Genomic DNA, 22,255 nt, shown 5'->3' with positions numbered 1-22,255 from the left:
GTTTTTTGTTGCGACACCTTAGTTGTTCATTGATTGCTTTCTCATATGTGCCTTGACTGTGGGCCTTCAGCAGACCGAGTAACCCCTTGCTCAAGCCAGTGACCTTGGGTCCAAGCTGGTGAGCTTTTGCTCAAACCAGATGAGCCCACGCTCAAGCTGGAGACCTCGGGGTCTCGAACCTGGGCCCTCCGCATCCCAGTTCGACTCTCTATCCACTGTGCCAACACCTACCTGGTTAGGCCTATGAGTTTGACATTTTTAGATTCCACATATCAGTGAAACCATACAGTATTTGTGTTTCTCTCACTGGTTTATTTCACTTAGTATAATGTCCTTTAGTTTTATCCATATTATCTCAAATGGCAGGATTTCCCTCTTATTCATGGCTTGATATTATTTTTCTTTATATATTTTTACATATTTTATATTATATATTATATTATAAATTTAAAAAATATATATTTTTATGGCAAGGATGTTTAAATAAATATAGAACTATCCCAGTGATAGCCTGTGTTCAATATCATTTCTCTCATTCTCATCTAATCTGTAGTTCTGAATGGTGATCACTAAACTAGAAACCCTGGAGTTAGACAAAACCAAATTCTATAAACCACTTTTATTAAGACAGAAATGGTGACTTACAGTTTAGAAAATTGCCTAATAATGTTATGCCTTAATGAACTAGAGAATTCAGTGAATTGGGAACACAGTTTGGGACCTAGCACACACTTTACCTATAGTCGGAACTCAGGAAATGTGTGTTTATTCCCCTAAGGACTAAGGCTGAGACTGTGCTACAGAAAGATCTACTGAGCCAGGGCAGTGTTTTTCTGTCCCCCCTCCGTCCTATCTGTCTAGTGTTCTCTCACTGCTTTCCTTCACCGTTCTTGCACGAAAAGAGATCTAGGATGACAGGAAATGTGATGACTCATCTGATATCAGATTGAGTCCTTCTTATTTATGCTTCTCGTTGGCCTCAGTCTCTGATGTTGGGAACCACCGTACTGTGTTTGTGAATGTATTCATTTTGCCGAAGACACACATGGATTGCAGTGGGACTCGGATGATTTAAAGGTCTGATGCGTGTGGCTGTCTGATAGCTCTTTGTTTTCCACAATCCTTGGACTAGATAAAGAAATCAAAGTGTGATTTAATCATGCTGACCAGCGAGGGTCAGGGATGCCTTCACTTTGGTTGGTGTCTCTGGTTGTGTATACTCACACCTTTCTTTAAAGGTATGTTTTGTTTCTGCTTTATCTCAGAATTCCTTTTTAGTTACATGTATTTACTCTTCTAGTTGTGCTTGATTAAACAGAGAGATGAAATACTCTAAGGGTAAATATGCAGAGTGCCTGCACAGGCGTTACTGTTGTTACAACTGTTAATCTGTTTTTTATTGGTTAGGTTTAACGTGTAAAATGGGATTGGGGGGTGAGATGGAGAGGACAATGAGATATTGTAAACCCTTTCTTATTTTATTCTCCCAATTAAAATATGGTAATACTAATAAGGATGCAGTTTTCTATCCACCTGTGCCATGGATATATTCAACTTGTTTATTTGTATTTGTATTTAATTTTTTTAAAACTGATTTGTTAGCTGATACTAGTACTCGGTGTATAGACCCTTCTGTTTTGTAGATAATTCTCTTTGTTTTGGGAAACATGTCATATTACTATGCTGAAATGTGTCCTAAGAGTTAGATCATTTATTTTGAAAGTTAAAACTTAGAAACAGACAACTGCCGCTGTCTGAACAAAACCGCATTTCCATACGGGAGCTGTCAGCTTTGCAGGGGGCTGCTCTTAAAGTCTCATCGAGCATTTCTCTGGAATATCTCAAAGGGAAAAAAAGGTCTGGGGGGATGGGTAATGGGGATTTTTAATTGTCTATTTCATATAGAAATATTTCTACATTATTAATTATGATGGCAAGAATTCTGTTCTAAATTTAAAATTGTTCTTTCTTGCTGAAATTTTGTTTTCAAATGCATTTGTCAAACAACTCTTTTTATTTAATAATATAACATCTGTCCTTTTCTTTATTTTTACCTAATGACTTTTTTAGTTCCTTTCATTATTTTTTTTATTTCATTGTATAAATATTTTCAGGAAATTGGTAGAAAAATATTTTAAATGTCAAACTTGAATTCCATATGGGAAAATATAGAAAGGGGTATTAATGAAATGAATTATGGCAAATGAAGACAAGTAACCCACTCAATGCATTCTTGGGAAAATGCAAAGAGATAGGCATTAAACTAGTGTCTAAAAGAAGCAACTGAAAATACTACTATTTAAGAACCAATTTGGAATTCTTTTAAAAACATTTTAAGTAATTTTGCCCTAAAAGCTGTGCACTCTCACAAATCTCCAAAATAATTGAATTTCAAAGTTGATTTGAAAAGAAAAAGTATGTCTTGGTAAGACCTTACTGAAATCACTAGTTATTTCAGTTTGCTTGTTAAGGTTCCTAAGCGAAACACCTGGCTACATGGAGAAACAGGTCAGTTGGATCAGTATTTTGACAAGTAAGGGCAGAGGTATTCCTTAATTACTGGATCAGTAAGATTGTGAGTTACTGTCAGTGACATAAGTAAGAACGAGCTAGTGTCTGTCTCTCTGTTTTGTGATGCCTTAGACTTTTTAAAGTGCTTTTACTCAACATTATTTTATTTGATATCGCAGAAGTGCTGAGGTGTGTTACGGTTTTTATCTTGGGCTCCTCACTGCCAGTATCACCCCGTGAAGGAAGCTGCCAGAAACCCCTCGCCTGCCAGGACCTTCTCTGCTCCTCTAATTGTCCCCTCTCTTTGGCCATGCAGACTGTGCCGGCTGTGCGTCTGAGGAGAGACTCTTTCGCAAACTGTTTTCTCATTATAACCAGTTCATCAGGCCTGTGGAAAATGTTTCTGATCCCATCACGGTGCATTTTGAAGTGGCCATCACACAGCTGGCCAACGTGGTAAGTGCCTCCAATTCACCACGTGTACTTCAAGGAGCTCTGATTCTGAGGGGGCCGAGCAGTTCCCAAACATTGTCCCACTTATTGTAAATGGTAAATACAGGAATTCAAAAAATACAGACAAAAATCTACATGGCTGCTGGCCCTTCAAAGCTGTGCTGTTGGGAGGGAGACCTTTCACACTGATGCTATCATTATTCACATTATGGCAGAATTATTTTTCTGGAAGTGCTTGCAGAACTAGATGGGGAAGTCGGAGGGAGACTACAGTGGGAACTGACTTCATTGTGCACCTGAGATGCATCAGATGCTATGTCTACACTTGTGCCTGTCTGCTGCACTTGATGGCTGAGGGCCCAAAAGCTCAGTTAAGCAGCTCTTGCCAAGGTCATACAATTACATGGTGGGACCATGATTCGAATCAGCCTGGTCAACTCTAAAGCTCATGCTCTTTTTACTCCCTAAAGAGGTTGCTTTAAGACTTCTATGTTATAAAAGAAAGAAAAAAATTATTTTTCATGCAGGGTCCCATCCAGACCTATAAAAACAGATGAGAATTTGGAGTTCTTATTTTAATATATTACTACCATGTTCAAGGGCAAATAGGGCTAGAATTTTTTCTTTTGACTAATCTTCATGCCCTAGTTTCCGGGGAAGGAGGTAGTGGTGATTGGCACTCTAACTTAGGGGAGAGTTCTGGGCTGTAAGACATAAGAGGGGGTAGGTCTGGCCTAAGGCTCAGGATTTGGACCAAATTCCAGGAATAATCAGACTCAGGAGGTAAGGGAAGTTTGAAGCATCTCCAGAGAGCGGTGTCACAGAGAATTCCTGAGACACTAGCTCATGGATGGGGAAGGAGCCCTTCTTCCCCCTAGACTTTGCCCCAGGTGGAACAGTGGTGTCTCTCTAGGTATACCTGGGGAAAGACCTTAATTACAGATGTGAGGTCAGGGCCCACGGTGTTTCTCTGGCCTAGGTGGAAGTATATGTATATACTGCCTTTTTTTTTTTTTTTACAGAGACAGAGTCAAGGAGAGGGATAGATAGGGACAGACAGAGAGACAGGAATAGAGAGAGATGAGAAGCATCAATCATCAGTTTTTCGTTGCGACACCTTAGTTGTTCATTGATTGCTTTCTCATATGTGCCTTGACCATGGGCCTTCAGCAGACCGAGTAACCCCTTGCTCGAGTTAGCGACCTTGGGTCCAAACTGGTGAGCTTTGCTCAAACCAGATGAGCCCACACTCAAGCTAGCGACCTTGGGGTCTCGAACCTGGGTCCTCCGCATCCCAGTCCAATGCTCTATCCACTGCGCCACCGCCTGGTCAGGCTATACTGCTTTAAAAATAAAGAAAAAGAGCCTGACCTGTGGTGGCACAGTGGATAGGGCGTCGACCTGGAATGCTGAGGTTGTTGGTTCAAAACCCTGGGCTTGCTTGGTCAGGGCACATATGGGAGTTGATGCTTCCTGCTCTTCCCCCTATTCTCTCTCTTTTTTTTTTTTTTCATTTTTCTGAAGCTGGAAACAGGGAGAGACAGTCAGACAGACTCCCGCATGCGCCCGACCGGGATTCACCCGGCACGCCCACCAGGGGCGAGGCTCTGCCCACCAGGGGGCGATGCTCTGCCCATCCTGGGCGTCGCCATGTTGCGACCAGAGCCACTCTAGCGCCTGGGGCAGAGGCCACAGAGCCATCCCCAGCGCCCGGGCCATCCTTGCTCCAATGGAGCCTTGGCTGCGGGAGGGGAAGAGAGAGACAGAGAGGAAGGCGCGGCAGAGGGGTGGAGAAGCAAATGTGCGCTTCTCCCGTGTGCCCTGGCCGGGAATCGAACCCGGGTCCTCCGCACGCTAGGCCGACGCTCAACCGCTGAGCCAACCGGCCAGGGCCCCCCCTATTCTCTCTTATCTCTTTTCTCTCTCTCTCTCTCTCTCCAATAAAAATGAATAAATAAAATCTAAAAAAATAATAGGCCCTGGCCGGTTGGCTCAGTGGTAAAGTGTCGGCCTGGCGTGCAGGAGTCCCAGGTTCGATTTCCGGCCAGGGCACACAGGAGAAGCACCCATCTGCTTCTCCACCCCTCCCCCTCTCCTTCCTCTCTGTCTCTCTCTTCCCCTCCCGCAGCCGAGGCTCCATTGGAGCAAAGATGGCCCGGGCGCTGGGGATGGCTCTGTGGCCTCTGCCTCAGGCGCTAGAGCGGCTCTGGTTGCAACAGAGCAACGCCCCTGGATGGGCAGAACATCGCCCCCTGGTGGGCGTGCCGGGTGGATCCCGGTTGGGCGCACGTGGGAGTCTGTCTGACTGTCTCCCTGTTTCTGGCTTCAGAAAAATACAAAAAAAAAGAAAAAACTTAAAAAAAATAATAATAAAATAAATAAAAAGAATAGATATTAACTCTCGCATAGATGGGCCCACTCATTCCTTTAATAAATTTTTTTTAGTACCAATTCTGATCTTTCCCTTCTAAGGATAAGATCTGCCCCACCCCAAATAGCTTAGTGCTGGTCACCTGTTGGGCTGGAAGCCATATTTGTATGGATTAGACTCCTGAATGAAAAGCTGAACTGAGTTCCATCTAAAGTCTATGAGGAGGGCCCTGTCCAGTGCTTTTGATGGCCTAGCACATCTGAAATGACAAAGGCCTTTCTGATCTCAGTCTCTGCTGCTTTAGAAGCTAATATATTTGAAATTGTAACTCAATTCCTTAATGCAGGTGGGGTATCATCTAATTTATTTTCCCAAGAAAGAGAACAGGGTAATGGTCCCAGGAATGTGGAGTGGTATTGTGGGTCTCTGGCCTCCTCCGGCTTGGCTGTCTGATGATAGTGCCCACAGCCATTGGTATGGTCTGGAACTGGATGTAGAACAGGACTTGCCAGACCAAGTCTTGATCCATAAAGTTGGCTAACGCTTCTGAGGGTGTCCACATCACATGGAGCTTCAGCAGCCTGTGGATGTGTTCATGGGAAGATAGGGATAGTGTCAGGACAATATGAACACCTGATTCTAATTCTCTGAACACAGTATACTAATGTACAGAGAAGAAGTAGTCTTTAGAAGATGCTTATGACAGTTACCTCCAAGACCTTTCCGTACTACAGTACTAGTCCATTTTTGACTGACAGCCAGTAGATTTATTGATATAACAAGATATGGGGAAAATCCTTACCTGCATGTGTCTTAGCTGTTAGTTGGGGAGATAGAAAATCAATAAGTATATAATGTAAGATAGTGATAGGTCCTATGATGAAAAATAAAGAGGGATAGAGTGGCGTGTGTGCAGACACACACGTGCATGCATACACACACATAACACATACATCTGTTTAGACAGGATGAACTAAGAGGGCTTCTCTGATGATGTTGTTTAAGTAGGTACCTAAATGACCTGAAGAGAGTCATGGGATTATCTGGAAGAAAAAAGCATTCCAGGTAGATATTCCAAATACATTGTGATTGTAAACAGCTCCCAACTCTCAGTAGGAAAGGACTGAAGACACATCTGGAGTCTTCAGCAGCCTTACAACATAACAGCGTGAGGATTATTGAGGATTACCCAGTAGGTTCCTAAAACTTACCAACCTTGCTTCCACATGAGCACCCTCCAGAGTGAAGGAGCCCAACTGTGGCTATAGAAGCTGTGGCCAGACCTCAGACACTAGCTTGCTCTGGTTCACTAAGCTGCTCTGCAGTTTTCCAACTGCCCCTGAAAACCTCTAGTTAAAGACCTTGTCAAGTTTCCTTCTACAAATGGGTCTGTGTTGAGTCATGGTAAGCCTCGGGGTTTTCAAATGTCAATGAAAGGAGTTATATTCATGGTTTCCTATTGGTCAGGGAAAGAAAAGAAATGGGCTGTCCACTGGCCAAGTGTCCATGGCTTTAGAATTACTCTAACCTAAGGTTCATGCTTTCTACTCCTAAGAGGGGCGCCTTGTGACCTACAGATTTCAGCAGAAGTTATATCAATAAACATCTGTGTAATGAATAACTGACGCTATCAGCAATGGCTTGAGTGGGAGTGGGACATGTGCTATGGGGCAGTGGCAGTTCCAGTTGGAAAGCCCCCTGGTGAGCTGAGGTTGACATTTCAGGGGCAACTGAGCACAGGACTCAGAGCCCCCAGAGTGCTGAGGCATTGCTGAGGAAGGGAGGTTTTCAGGAGATGTGAAAGAAGATGGTAAAAACAATGAGCCAGGTATCACCATCTGTGGTATTTCTCGTCCTTCTTTCTCACACTCTCTCTCCCAGTTCTTTTTTTTTTTTTTTTTTTTTTTTTTTTTTTTTTTTTTTTTTTTTTTTTTTTTTTAGCAACAGACAAAGAAAGGGACAGACAGACAGGAAGGGAGAGAGATAAGAAGCATCAATTCTTCATTGTGGCACCTTGGTTGTTCATTGATAGCTTTCTCATATGTGCCTTGATGGGGTGTGGGGGGAGGGCTACAGCTGAGCCAGTGACCCCTTGCTCAAGTCAGAGACCTTGAGCTCAAGCCCACAACTTTGGGCTTCAAGCCAGTGACCTTTGGGCTCAAGCCAGCAAACATGGAGTCATGTCTATGATTCCAAACTCAAGCCAGCAACACTGCGCTCAAGCTGGTGAGCCCACACTCAAGCCAGCAACCTCAGGGTTTCAAACCTGCGTCCTCTGAGTCCCAGGCTGATTCTCTATTCACTGCATCACTGCCTGATAGGACTCACACTCTCTTTTCTCTCCCTTCTTCTCTTTCATGGACTCAGAAAACTTTATGGGCTGAGGTGATCCGAAGGCTTCACATAAGTGATGAGGCTTAAGTCACATTTGGAAAACAGTCTTTAAGCCACATGTTTTTTCAAAGTCAACAGGGTTAAGACCAGATGTGGAATATCATATTTCTGGCTGCTTTTTATAAGTTGCCTTTTCAATCTTCTTTGTTTTTCTCTACTAGCATGAATAATTCAGATTTGGCTCTTTTTAGTGGTAATTCTTGTTCTAAGATCCACCTCTATTAGCAATACATTTGAGGCTAAAACTGTTATTTCTTCTTCCCAGGATGAAGTAAACCAGATCATGGAAACCAACCTGTGGCTACGTCATGTATGTGTCTACATCACATGTCCTCTTGGACCTGTGTTACTCGTGTGTCAGCCTCACAATGTCTAATGGATAAAATTCACTAGCATTCCCTCTTTCCACCTCCAGTTTATGCTAGTGCATAAAATATTATCTATCTCGAAAGCCTAATGTTTAGCTCTTGTAGCAGCTGGCATGATGCAATTTTCACAGGTGCAGAAACCTAGTGACGAAGTTCTCTGAGACATAGATACTCTGTTCTTTCTGGTTTCTGTTCTCAAATCTTCTATTTTTATCTGAAACTTGAGCCCCAGGGTCCAGTGTTTGCCCACTCTCTGATCCTGCTGATCTAAGCCTGGATCAAAGTCAGTAGCTGAGTGTGAGGGCATGAGGTTAGAGCCCTATTAACTTCTTCTATATTATACCATTTTGCCTTTCTTTTCTTAATCTTCTACTCAGATTCTGTAACAAACTCATCATCATGCACCTGAACAACCTTTTCAGAATTAGAAATGAATTGGTACTACAATGTGAATATAGTCTGTAGAACATGGAAGTTGAGTTTATAATCTTGGCCAGCTAATTAATAATCAATAAATAGTTATCTAATGTCTATTAGATAGTTTACATTTTCCAAAATCAGCTCAGACACCCATCCCCTTATACCCCAAGGATTTAATCTCCCAACTTTTTTTTCTTTTACTTTTTCTTTTAAGTGAGAGGAGGGGAGATAGTGAGACAGACTTCTGCATATGCCCTGACTGGGATCCACCCAGCAACCCCGACCTGGGGCTGACACTCAGACCATCTGAGCTATCATCAGCGCCTGGGGCTGATGCTCGAACCAATTGAGCCACTGGCTGCAAGAGGGGAAGAGGGTGAGAAAGGCGAAACGGAAAAGAAGAGAAGCAGATGGTCACTTCTCTTGTCTGCCCTGACCAGAAATCGAACCCAGGGTGTCCATATGCCACTCTTTATCCACTAAGCCACCAGCCAGGACCTAATTTCCCAACTTTTTTTTTTTTTTTTTTTTGTATTTTTCCGAAGCTAGAAACGGGGAAAGAGTCAGACAGACTCCCACATGCGCCCGACCGGGATCCACCCGGCACGCCCACCAGGGGGCGACGCTCTGCCCACCACGGGGCGATGCTCTGCCCCTCCGGGGCATCGCTCTGCTGCGACCAGAGCCACTCTAGTGCCTGGGGCAGAGGCCAAGGAGCCATCTCCAGCGCCCGGGCCATCTTTGCTCCCATGGAGCCTCGGCTGCGGGAGGGGAAGAGAGAGACAGAGAGGAAGGAGAGGAGGAGGGGTGGAGAAGCAGATGGGCGCTTCTCCTGTGTGTCCTGGCCGGGAATCGAACCCGGGACTTCTGCACGCCAGGCCGATGCTCTACCACTGAGCCAACCGGCCAGGGCCTAATTTCCCAACTTTTGATAGAACCCAATGTACTCTTCAATCAAGAACTTAATTTAAAAAAAAAAGAAAAAAGAAAAACAACTGCTGAACAAACATAGAGTTAGTATTGGGAGAAATTTATTGAGGACTTTTTTAAAGGCTGGCTTCTATTTCCTTTAGATCTGGAATGATTATAAATTGCGCTGGGACCCAATGGAATTTGATGGCATTGAGACTCTTCGTGTTCCTGCGGATAAGATCTGGAAGCCTGACATTGTTCTCTATAACAAGTATGAGAGTCTGACAGCAGTTGTCTCTTTCCAAAGTCGTCTTTGGTACATGCTGACCCATAGGAAAGAGGATGTTACTAATGGTGTCTGGTTTACCTTACAGTGCTGTTGGCGACTTCCAAGTTGAAGGCAAGACAAAAGCTCTTCTCAAATATGATGGCACGATAACCTGGACTCCACCAGCTATTTTTAAGAGCTCATGTCCTATGGATATCACTTTTTTCCCTTTTGATCATCAAAATTGTTCCCTGAAATTTGGTTCTTGGACATATGACAAAGCTAAAATTGATCTACTAATTATTGGATCTAAAGTGGATATGAATGATTTTTGGGAAAACAGTGAATGGGAAATTGTGGATGCTTCTGGCTACAAGCATGACATAAAATACAACTGTTGTGAAGAGATATACACAGACATAACCTATTCCTTTTACATTAGGAGACTGCCAATGTTTTATACCATTAATCTGATCATCCCCTGTCTCTTTATTTCGTTTCTAACCGTGTTGGTCTTTTACCTTCCTTCTGACTGTGGTGAAAAAGTGACACTTTGCATTTCAGTTCTGCTTTCTCTGACTGTGTTTTTGCTGGTAATCACAGAGACCATCCCGTCCACATCTCTTGTGATCCCGCTGGTAGGTGAGTACCTACTGTTCACCATGATCTTTGTCACACTGTCCATCGTGGTGACCGTGTTTGTGTTGAACATACACTTTCGTACCCCAACAACACACACCATGCCCAAGTGGGTGAAGATGGTGTTCCTCCGGCTGTTACCTCAGATCCTGATGATGAGGAGGCCTGTGGACAAGATGAGGAAGACACATTCTGATAAAAACCCAAAAAACATTTCCAGTCAGCCTACCAAAGTCAAGGTGGATAATCGCAGAAAACCCAAACTTCCTAAAGAATGCTGCCACTGCCCTAAATCACATCAGCTTGCCACCAGCAAGAAAAGATTAAATCATCAGCATCTACAGTGGATGACGGGAAATTCAGAGCACTCACCTGAAGTTGAAAATGTGATTAATAGTGTTCAATTCATAGCAGAAAACATGAAGAACCAAAATAAAACAAAAGAGGTAAATGTCCACCCCGGCAGGCTTAGACACACTTTGTAGACATGGGCAGATCTTCAGAGTAAGTTCTGTTTACAAGAAGGTCAGGCAGCATTACTCTAAGATACAGTTCAGTTATTATGCAGTTACAGGTGCACTGACCTGGAGTCAGGGAGCCCCAAAGCTAGTCTCCACCTCTAGCAATGTTAACTCAAGTGAAGCCTGGTTAAAATAAACAATCAGGGCCACCTTGGCTAATGAAACCAAGAGCTCTTGCTCAAAAAACAGTGGCAGATGGTGGGTGGAGATGGGAAAACTATCCCCCAGGGGGGAAAGAGAAACGAGTGCAGAGCAGCTTGCAATCTGAGGGGAGTGGGGGAAGGTGGGAGTGAGTTCTCCGCAGCGCCAATCCTGCTTATTCTAATCGGGGGGATTTAGGTGCTGATTGAATGAGCCTCCGGGATATTTTTAGCATCAACATATTCTGCTCCTGCTGCCTAGAGTCTAACTATAATAGCGTGAGCCTCCTCCATCCTGCAGAGAGAGCTCAAGAGAATCTCACCAACTTTCCATACCGTTAGAATGACTAGCGGAGAGCACCTGAAAACTCATACTGAGTCTCTGGTTTTGACCTCATACTGCCATTACCAGCACCTGTGTCTCCTGTGAAAGGGTATCTCAAGACCAAAGTCTGCCCTGTTGGTGCAGGCAAAGGTACTGTGACTGCGTGTCACTCGGGTGGGAATTGGGGGTGCATCACTGGACAAGTGTGCCCAGAACTCTTGGTCATGGTGACAACTTTATAAAATCTAGAGGAGCATTGCATTTGACCTAATCATCACCATGTAAGGTCCTCAAGACACAACCAGAAGACTTAGGCAGAAGTTAGGAGGTCAAAAACTAGAAGGATGTGAGAAGTGCAGTGAGCTTTCCATAACTACCATGACCTTGAGGCCTAGAAGGCTACCTGTTCCTAATAAGGGGGTCCTCCATCATGCTGCGTGTCCTACATTTCCTGCCTCAAACCTCTTTCCCAGACTTGCCAGGGCGTCAGGTATACACTGAGGGCAATGACAAGAACTGCACTTTCTTGGAGCGCTTCCTGCAGTCAGGAAAGGTCCTTGGTGACCCACAGAATCCTGACTTGTTGAGGTCTTATGCACCCTCTCTAGCCAGCTGCATGAGGCACTGATGGGAATGTGTATCCACCTTCTTTAGACAAAACAAAAGCTCTTCCATGTGCTATATATAGGAGGCACGGGTTAACCAAAGTAATACCAATATCTGCTTTAAAAATCACCAGCAATACCTTCTTTGAAAAGTAAAGAGCTGGCCCTGGCCGGTTGGCTCAGCGGTAGAGCGTCGGCCTGGCGTGCGGGGGACCCGGGTTCGATTCCCGGCCAGGGCACACAGGAGAGGCGCCCATTTGCTTCTCCACCCCCCCCCCCCCCTCCTTCCTCTCTGTCTCTTTCTTCCCCTCCTGCAGCCAAGGCTCCATTGGAGCAAAGATGGCCCGGGCGCTGGGGATGGCTCCTTGGCCTCTGCCCCAGGCACTAGAGTGGCTCTGGTCGCGGCAGAGCGACACCCCAGAGGGGCGGAGCATCGCCCCCTGGTGGGCAGAGCTTCGCCCCTGGTGGGCGTGCCAGGTGGATCCCGGTCGGGCGCATGCGGGAGTCTGTCTGTCTCTCCCCGTTTCCAGCTTCAGAAAAATACAAAAAAAAAAAAAAAAAGAAAAAGAAAAGTAAAGAGCTGATTTATGCCTCAGAGCACATTTCCTATGATTTTGATTTTTTAAAAATTGATTTGACTTTTTGTTTGGCTTTCAGGTAGAAGATGATTGGAAATATGTGGCCATGGTGGTGGACAGAGTATTTCTTTGGATTTTTATAATTGTCTGTGTGTTTGGAACTGCAGGGCTGTTTCTACAGCCAATACTGGGGAAAACAGGCAAATCTTAATGATTTTATCTTTTGAAATTTACACACTTTATTTGTTCTGTGTTCCTTCCCTACTATAAGGAAAGGGTTATAAAGCTTCCCATCTAAGCCCCCATCTACTGAAGCTGACGACTAGATGGAGAAAGAGGACTTGATTGCAGATTGGGAGCCTGGAAGCCCTTCTTTGTAGCATGGAGGAATATTTGAGATTAGCTACAATGCTGAGCCCGCAGCTGGCAGCACCCACGGCTTTTCTTGTCTGGACACGTCCAGCTTTCAGGGATATGATGAACCATAATACAGCAAACCATATCATCAACATCATCAACATCAAGCCACACTAAAGAGGGGTTCTGTTGTCCCTCCGGTTTATGCTGCTGGAACATAGACCTGACTGACGCTTGCAATGCTTGTGAACTCTTGTAGGCTTTCTTTCTTGTGCCTGTCTCCGTGATGCAGCTCACACACCAGCATTATTTGATAATTGGCAAAAAGTAATAGCATAATAGCAGGTAGTCAGAGTCGATCTCAGCATGTTATATTTAATTAGCATTCATCTAGCAAGAAACTTGAGTGGTAACCCAGCACTGGGCTAAGCCTTGCAAAGGTAATAGAAATAGGTTGTCCCCAAGTAGTTGTGGCTTTTTTAGGAAAAGTCATAAACACAAAGATCTCCAGGACTAAGGGCCACCTGGAGAATGTAACTAGAGCAGTCAGAAGAGGAGAACATGGTGTGGGGTGGCCAGGCAAACCCGGGGCAACTTTGTTGTCCTTTATCATCAACAGTTTCCATTTGTTCACTGTAGCTGAGGCTGAAAATAAAATTATTGCCTCTATTAGAAATTGTGATCTCTAGCTATTATTAACAAGACAGGTAATAGCAAATGCTGGAGAGGCTGTGGAGAAAAAGGAACCCTCATTCACTGTTGGTGGGACTGTAAAGTAGTGCAACCATTATGGAAGAAAGTATGGTGGTTCCTCAAAAAACTGAAAATAGAACTACCTTATGACCCAGCAATCCCTCTACTGGGTATATATAAAACTCAGAAACATTGATACGTAAAGACACATGCAGCCCCATGTTCATTGCAGCATTGTTCACAGTGGCCAGAACATGGAAACAACCAAAAAGCCCTTCAATAGAAGACTGGATAAAGAAGATGTGGCACATATACACTATGGAATACTACTCAGCCATAAAACATGATGACATCGGATCATTTATAGCAAAATGATTGGATCTTGATAACATTATATGGAGTGAAATCAGTAAATCAGAAAAAACCAAGAACTACGTGATTCCATACATTGGTGGAATATAAAAACAAGACTAAGAGACATGGACAAGAGTGTGGTGGTTACCAGGGGTGGGGGGGAGGGGGGGTGCAGGAGGGAAGGAGGAGAGGGGGAGGGGGAGAAGGAGGGGCACAAAGAAAACTAGATAAAAGGTGACAGAGGACAATCTGACTTTGGGTGATGGGTATGCAACATAAGTGAATGACAAGATAATCTGGACATGTTTTCTTTGAATATATGTACCCTGATTTATTGATGTCACCCCATTAACATTAATAAAAATTTATAAAAATAAAAAAGAAATTGTGATCTCGTACCTTTAGGAGCAATTCCTTTTCTGAGAGGGAGCACGTTGGGAATTCTGTTTTATTTTACTTGAATTTATTATCTCCTTGTTTGTTATATAAATACTATCTTAACAATTTAAAAGATGTATTTTAAAGCAGAAAAAAATAAATCTTCCCTAACAAAGGAACTACTTTTATTTTGCCTTTTCTTGTGCAGTCCTTGCCTATATGCACTTATAATTTTCTACACTTTAATTTTACCTTGCAATTTTGTATTTTTTTGTTTTCTCAAAACAGCATATTAGCAACATTCCTCCATGATGTTACATGGTCTTGAGATTGCATAATCTCCATTGTGTCGATTCACCATGATTTCTGTTACCCCAGGTTAATTCTTCCTTGTCCATCTCACACTGGAGCCTAAGGCACGGTGTGCTACACCAGGAAGAGCTCTTGACTTGGAATTACTCTGTTTTAAAGTATTTTTACTCTTGTATTTATAATTGAAGTACCTGTATTTTTTCTTTGTATCTTTACATTGAGTTGGCTGTTACTTGATACATATAATTTTTTTTACTATCAAACCAATTCAATTTAATTGTATTTTAAAATATATTTTAATGTTGGTAAAATATACGTGGCATAAATGTATCATCTTAACTGTTTATTATTATTATTATTATTATTATTATTATTTTGTTGTTGTTGTATTTTTCAGAAGCTGGAAACGGGGAGAGACAGTCAGACAGACTCCCGCATGCGCCTGACCAGGATCCACCCGGAACGCCCACCAGGGGCGACGCTCTGCCCACCAGGGGGCGATGCTCTGCCCCTCCGGGGCGTCGCAGTGCCACGACCAGAGCCACTCTAGCGCCTGGGGCAGAGGCCAAGGAGCCATCCCCAGCGCCCGGACCATCTTTGCTCCAATGGAGCCTTGGCTGCAGGAGGGGAAGAGAGAGACAGAGAGGAAGGAGGGGGTGGGGGTGGAGAAGCAAATGGGCGCTTCTCCTATGTGCCCTGGCCGGGAATCGAACCCGGGTCCCCCGCACGCCAGGCCGACGCTCTACCGCTGAGCCAACCGGCCAGGGCCTCATCTTAACTGTTTTTAAGTGTGAAGTTCAGTAGTATTAAATGCACTCACATTATTGTGCAACCATATTCGCCATTCATCCACAGAACTCTTTCATCCCCAGAATCTGAAACTGCACCCGTTAAACAACCCTTCATGCTTGCTCCCCCACACTGGCCACCACCTTTCTACTTTGTCTCTATTAATGTGGCTTGTTGAGGTATCTCATATGAGTGAAATCACACAGTATTTCTCTTTTTTTTCTTTTTTTTTTACAGGGACAGAGAGAGAGAGCCAGAGAGAGGGACAGAGAGAGACAGACAGACAGGAATGGAGAAAGATGAGAAGCATCAATCATCAGTTTTTCGTTGCGACACCTTAGTTGTTCATTGATTGCTTTCTCATATGTACCTTGACCGCGGGCCTTCAGCAGACCGAGTAACCCCTTGCTCGAGCCAGAAACCTTGGGTCCAAGCTGGTGAGCTTTATGCTCAAGCCAGATGAGCCCATGCTCAAGCTGTCGACCTTGGGGTCTCTCTCGAACCCAGGTCCTTCCGCAATCCAGTCTGACGCTCTATCCACTGTGCCACCGCCTGGTCAGGTAGTATTTCTCTTTTTGTAACTGGCACATTTTACTTAGCACAATATCTTCAAGTTTCATCCATGTTGTAGCATGTCAGAATTTCTTTGCTTTTTAAGGCTGAGTAATATTCCATTGGATGTGTATATATATATATATATATATATATACACACACACATGATACTGTATACATGATATATACATGATACTGTATACATGATATATATGCATATATATACATGATACATACATATATATATATATGATACTTTATTGATCCATTCATTTGTCAGTAGACACTTGGTTGGGTTGCTTCCACATTTTGGCTTTTGTGGATAATGCTACTATGAATATGAGTGTACGAATATTTCTTTGAGTTCCTGCTTTCAATTCTTTTGAGTATATACCTAGAGGTGGAAATGCTGGGTTTTGTTGTAATTCTACTTTTAATTTTTTAAGGAGCTGCCATAATGTTTTCCACAGTGACTGTGCCATTTTACATTCCCACTCACAATGCACAAGAGCTATATTTTCTTCATATCTTCACCAACACTGTTGAAAAATTTCACTATATTCATCAGGGCAACGTTGGGTGGACAGAGATTCAAGTGGTGGAAAAAGCAAGATGCAGACTTTGAGAACCACAGAGACACCATCTGAGGGCCTAGAGAGCATATATTTAGGATGTTCGCACCCAGCCCCAACCACCTCCAAGGCCTGGGGTGTGTCTCTTGTGTGTAGTGAGGGGCAGGACAGTAGGAACAGTAGTATAACATCTGAACATGGTCCCATGCACATCCTCCCTTTTGACTTTGGAGCTATTCTCTGAACCCTCTGGTGGTACCAGCCATTCTGAACTGGAGATGCTATTGCACCCCCTTTTTTTTTGTATTTTTCTGAAGTTGGAAATGGGGGGGGGTAGTCAGACAGACTCCCGCATGCGCCCGACCGGGATCCACCCGGCATGCCCACCAGGGGGTGATGCTCTGCCCATCTGGGTCATTGCTCTGTTGCAACCAGAGCCATTCTAGCGCCTGAGGCAGAGGCCATAGAGCCATCCTCAGCGCCAACTTTGCTCCAATGGAGCCTTGGCTGTGGGAGGGGAAGAGAGAGACAGAGAGGAAGGAGAGGGGGAGGGGTGGAGAAGCAGATGGGCGCTTCTCCTGTGTGCCCTGGCCAGGAATCGAACCCGGGACTCCTGCACGCCAGGCCGATGCTTTACCACTGAGCCAACCAGCCAGGGCCTGCACCCCTTTTTACACACATACACACACACACACACACACACACACACACACACACCCCTATACCCTATTGTTGGTGTTTGGAAAAGTCTAAAAGGGAAGTTTGGGTTGTCACTATGATTGGGGATGCTATTGTCATGTAGCGTCTGGGAGTAGGGATGCTAAGCATCCTATAATATGTGGGTCAGACCAGTGTAGGATTTTCTCTGTCAAAATGCTCATAAGCTGCCCTGAGAAAAATTAGAAACTTCTTGAGGGCATGAGTGTGGAGCACAGGCCTGTGAAGGCACAAGCTTGGCAGGCTTGCTGAGGGGCAGCCACACGCTCTCCCTGGGTACTTCTTGGTGACAGGAGCATTCATCAGGCTGGAGAAACAGAAAGGCAGACCCTTCCCCACTCTTTAGTCCTCTGAGGGTCTAGTTCTGCGATTGAAGAGGGCCTCCATCTGTAACCAGGTGATGCTCCTGCTGCTCCTAGGGCTGATTAGAAGGCTGCTGGAGATAGTCACAATGTACAACCTCCTGTCTGTGATTTCCCTTTGGATACTGCCTTCTTCTGGCCTGCTGGGATCTGCTGCTGTTGCCTAAAGCTGGAGCCATCTCTGAGCATTCAGGGCCATGTCTAATTCTACAACAGCCCAGGCTGCCTTGCCCAACAAAGGTTACTTTGCCTGGTGGTGTGTCAATATACCTCGGTGGATAGATTGCTGCTCTTGGCTACTTTTCCCAATTTGAAGGTTGTCCGTGACGAAAAAAGATATGTTACTGGTATTTTCACTATTTTTAATTGAATTTATTGGGTTGACACTAGTTAGCAAAATTATACAAGTTTCAGGTACACAATTCTACAACACATCTTCTGTATATCATATTGTGTGTTCACCACCCCTTCACTATTATTTTATTTACATACTGAACAGAAAGTCTTAATGTAAAGAAAGACTATATGTCGGGTTAAACATAAATGATAGTCACCATGGCTGAGAATTAAATGAATTCACTTTAATGCATAATAAAGGTGCTTCCAATAAAGAATGATGACACAACTAGAAGGTCTTTCTCAGCATAAAAATATTATTACTTTTTTTAAATTACAGTGTTCTAAAGTAGTTGGTTAGAGATCACCTTTAAAGGAACCAAAGTAAGAATCTTTATGAGCTATGGACACAGGCTATACCACTAAATTTATCACTGGATAAGTGGAGAAATCAAGCTGTCATCATCTTAACCTGGAAATTAGTCTTTTTTTTTTTTTTTTTTTGAGACAGAGAGAGTCAGAGAGAGGGATAGACAGGGACAGACAGACAGGAACGGAGAGATAAGAAGCATTAATCATTAGTTTTTTGTTGCATGTTGCAACACCTTAGTTGTTCATTGATTGCTTTCTCATATGTGCCTTGACCGCGGGCCTTCAGCAGACCGAGTAACCCCTTGCTCGAACTAGCAACCTTGGGGTCAAGCTGATGAGTTTTGCTCAAAGCAGATGAGCCTGCGCTCAAGCTAGCGACCTTGGGGTCTCAAACCTGGGTCTTCCGCATCCCAGTCCGACGCTCTATCCACTGCGCCACCGCCTGGTCAGGCGGAATTAATCTTAACACTAATGATTAGATGGTCAGATAGTATGTCTCTTGTACAGTACAACTACACATCGTCATCTACGATGTACTCTGGTAAATACTGAACTGGACTTATAGTTGTAACTTCCAATTTGCAGGAAATATAGAAAACAGAAGAACAAGTTAAATGACACCAGAAGCCAGCAACCAGACAAATCCAAAATGCAAGACATTCTTGGAAAACACTGATCTAATCCTTTCAACAAGTCAGTGACAAGAGAGAAATTAAAATAAGTTTAAGAGGCATAACACTATGGATTTAATCTTATTTTAGACAAGGCAGCTGTAAATTTAGGCTGTTCTTAAGGAAATTTAAATATGGAATTATTAATTTTTCTAAGTATGATAGTAGCATTTAAAAAACTTTTTAATGTAAGAAAATGTTTCTTTGAGGTACATACAAAAGAATCACTTACGTACACAGAGCTGAAATATTGGAGGAATTGAGCAAGAGTACAAATTTGTCTTTATTTTAGATGAATAATCCAATCTAAACTTGCTGGTACTGGTTTAATTAATTAACAAATATGAATTAAGGCTTGAACATGTACACAGCTCTATTAGATGCTGTTGAGGATGAAAGAGGGGCTATGCTATGGTATAGCTAAGGCAATAAAATTCAGTTAATGAAATAATAGAGGACAATTACCTTCTAAACTATATGTGAGAGACTGAAAACATTACTGGCCTTCAGAGACAGGGAGCTCGGTAGGGGCATGTGTTCAGTGCAGGCTTCATGAGCAGGTGAAGTGGTAGCAAACATCCCAAGAATGCGAATGATGTAGGACAGTTCTCTGTGTATCCATGCATATGTGTGTCCACACATGTGTGCCTGCACATATGTGTGTGCCTGTGCATGTGTACCCACACGTGTCTGTTCACATGCTCGCACATGTGATGGAGAGGTCCATGGGTCTTGCTGTGTCCACTTGTTTTACTTAGCTAGCAAGACTGCTCACAGAAGATTTTTCTTGCTATACATTTGAAATGAAAAATTTCTTTGCTTCAAAGTTCTCTTTTGTCATTACTTCCATAGGGTTATTATGATATATAAATATTTATGCTTTTCCATATTTGAAACTGGTATTGCCTCTCAACTTGGCTGCAATGAGGCATGGATAAGTGTTTGACCTTTGTGTGTTTGTGCCTGGTCAGAAAGAGGCTGTGGACAACGAGTTGATGCTTCCTGCTCCTCCCCACCCCCATTTCTCTCTGTCTCCTCTCTCTAAAAATCAATAAATAAAATCTTTAAAAACATAAAAAAGAAAGAAAAAGGCTGTGGAAAGCATTCATGTGATATTTTTCAAAATTTAAGATTGAATTCTAATTGAAATGCATTTTTCTGAGGTTAGTATTGTCATTTACCTAGCAAACTAATGAGTTAAATAAAGTTAAGTAATGAGTTAAAGTCAATAGTATTTTCAATAAAAAGAACAGTGATTTGCCCTTTGATTTTGCAATCCCATCAGGGATTTAGGGCATTGAATCCTTAATTTCATCACAAAAAAGTATTCCTGCAAATCCTGTCCTAAAGTAGTGATAAAGCAATTGATTGGACATGTCTATAGGGGCTGGGACTTAAAAAAGATTTCTAATATGAAATGGCTGGGTCATGTGTTTCCTTCTTTTTCTTTTATTCCTTCTCTAAATCTTACTGATATTTCAGAAGAAATGTAATGTAAAATGAAAACAAAACCATAACAGCACAGGAGATTGGATGGGGTACCCTCCCAGACCAGACTGGTGGGGAATGGCTGACCCATGCAGGACAGAGTGGTCAGGTTTATGGGAAAACCTAATAGAGCAGCAGAATTGTGATCTCGTGCCGGAAAGATGGGAGCACTGAAGAGATTATTCTTTCTAGAAAATCTCCACAATAATCCTAAAATTATATAAGGGGAGACTTACAGAGGAAGTGTAATTATTCAGTAATCAACTGAAGAACTAAGTACAGCTGCAGAAGTTCTCTATTTTCAGAGTGGCTCAGTCATCTGTCCTCATGAATGTGGTTATTCAGACACATGGGAAACCAGAGTGGGCACTGGAATCAGAGAAGTAGGCTCACCATGAAGGAAGGGACGTCACTGAATGTAACAGGTGAGCTACTCACACAGCCTAGAGAGATGCTTTCTTGGACACATACAGGAAAAGAAATCATCGGGAGCCAGATTTCCTATTTAGAAATGGTTTTCATGGTTGGGTGAATAAACAACATCAAAAAATCATCGAAGATTTAAGTAAAATGACCCCGAAAGCATCAAAACTCAGGAGAGTAAACCCCTGAAGAAAAACAGTTAATGCAGACAATAGAAGACTTTAAAATGATTATAATTAGTATTCTCCAAAATATTCCAGAGGCTATGATAGACAAAAAGACAATGTGGAGTTTTTGGAAATCAAATTCATGAATCAACCACAAACAAACAAACAGCAACCCCACCTTAGTAGAGGGGCTGAATAGAACAGATGATGACTGAAGAGCAAATTAGTTAGCTATTTTACATCATCAAGTTGACAGTCTAAGTAATTAAAGACATAAAAAGCATGAGTGAAAAGTTAAAAAACATGAAGGACAGATCCAACAATATCAAGACCTCTTTATAGAGCCCTGGCCAAATGGTTCAGTTGATTAGAACATCATTCCCAAGCACAGAAGTTGTCGGTTTGATTCCCAGTCAGGGCACACACAAGAATGGATAGATGATTTTCTCCCCCTCTCTCTCTTCTTTCCTCTCTCTAAAATCAATAAAATAAATATTTTTAAAAAATCAAATAAAAAAATCTGTTTATTAGAAATTTCAAAAGAAAAAACGAATGAGAATGGAGGCCAGGAAATAATAAAAGAAATAAGAAAATTTGCATGAGTTGAAGAAAGATATCAGTTAACAAGGGCCAAGACAAAACAAGTGAGAGAGAGAGAGAGAGAGCGAGAGAGAGACTAAGTCCTATACTTAAACATATAGACTATATACCATACATGTGATATTTCTAAAGTCCAAAATAAAGAAAGAAGCCTAGGAATTTCAGAAAGAAAAAACCAGGAATCTAATAGGAATAAGGAATAAGAATCAACCCACATCATATTTCTTATCTTTATTTATAACATGGGATATTGTAGCATGATGTCTTCAAAGTTCTGAGGGAAAATAATTTTGAACTCATAACTTTATGCCCAGCCAATCTATTCTGTAAGGGCAGAATACATTACAATGTTAGAAATGCAATAATTCAAACATGTTACTGCACTCAAAACTTTATAAAAGAATTACTTGGAGATGTATCCCTCTGGAATAATAAAACAAAGAAAGAAAGAGGAAAATGTAGGATAAAAAGCAGTGCTGAACCAAGAAATGAATAAAACAATGTGTTAATAATGTGGTTGTGGACAAAATGAATTTTAAATAAATTAATCAGAAGAAAGGGATACATAAAAAATTAATAATCTGGAACTAAAATTCTAGATGATT

General features: G+C 42.6%; 1 protein-coding gene across 1 annotated transcript; it reads left to right on the top strand.

The window, feature by feature from the left end:
* Positions 1 to 826: 826 nt before the first annotated feature.
* Positions 827 to 14,046, top strand: CHRNA6 (cholinergic receptor nicotinic alpha 6 subunit). The gene is made up of 6 exons (XM_066234822.1): positions 827 to 1,238; positions 2,828 to 2,967; positions 7,995 to 8,039; positions 9,591 to 9,700; positions 9,804 to 10,782; positions 12,585 to 14,046. Exons 1-6 carry the CDS (start codon positions 1,160 to 1,162, stop codon positions 12,714 to 12,716), a joined length of 1,485 nt encoding a protein of 494 aa, XP_066090919.1. The 5' UTR covers positions 827 to 1,159; the 3' UTR covers positions 12,717 to 14,046.
* Positions 14,047 to 22,255: the final 8,209 nt, after the last annotated feature.

This window comes from Saccopteryx bilineata, chromosome 6 (genome assembly GCF_036850765.1).
Source record: "Saccopteryx bilineata isolate mSacBil1 chromosome 6, mSacBil1_pri_phased_curated, whole genome shotgun sequence".
Taxonomy (NCBI): Eukaryota; Metazoa; Chordata; class Mammalia; order Chiroptera; family Emballonuridae; genus Saccopteryx; species Saccopteryx bilineata.
The sequence above is the reverse complement of the archived record's forward strand: the minus strand, read 5'-3'. Positions and strand labels throughout refer to the sequence as shown.

What these genes read in the sequence shown, in the direction of transcription:
- CHRNA6 (XM_066234822.1), top strand. Translation starts at nt 1,160, where the DNA reads ATGCTGACCAGCGAGGGTCAGGGATGCCTTCACTTTGGTTGGTGTCTC. An exon ending in ACTCACACCTTTCTTTAAAG is followed by an intron (nt 1,239 to 2,827) that starts GTATGTTTTGTT and finishes TTGGCCATGCAG; the next exon opens with ACTGTGCCGGCTGTGCGTCT. An exon ending in TCACACAGCTGGCCAACGTG is followed by an intron (nt 2,968 to 7,994) that starts GTAAGTGCCTCC and finishes TCTTCTTCCCAG; the next exon opens with GATGAAGTAAACCAGATCAT.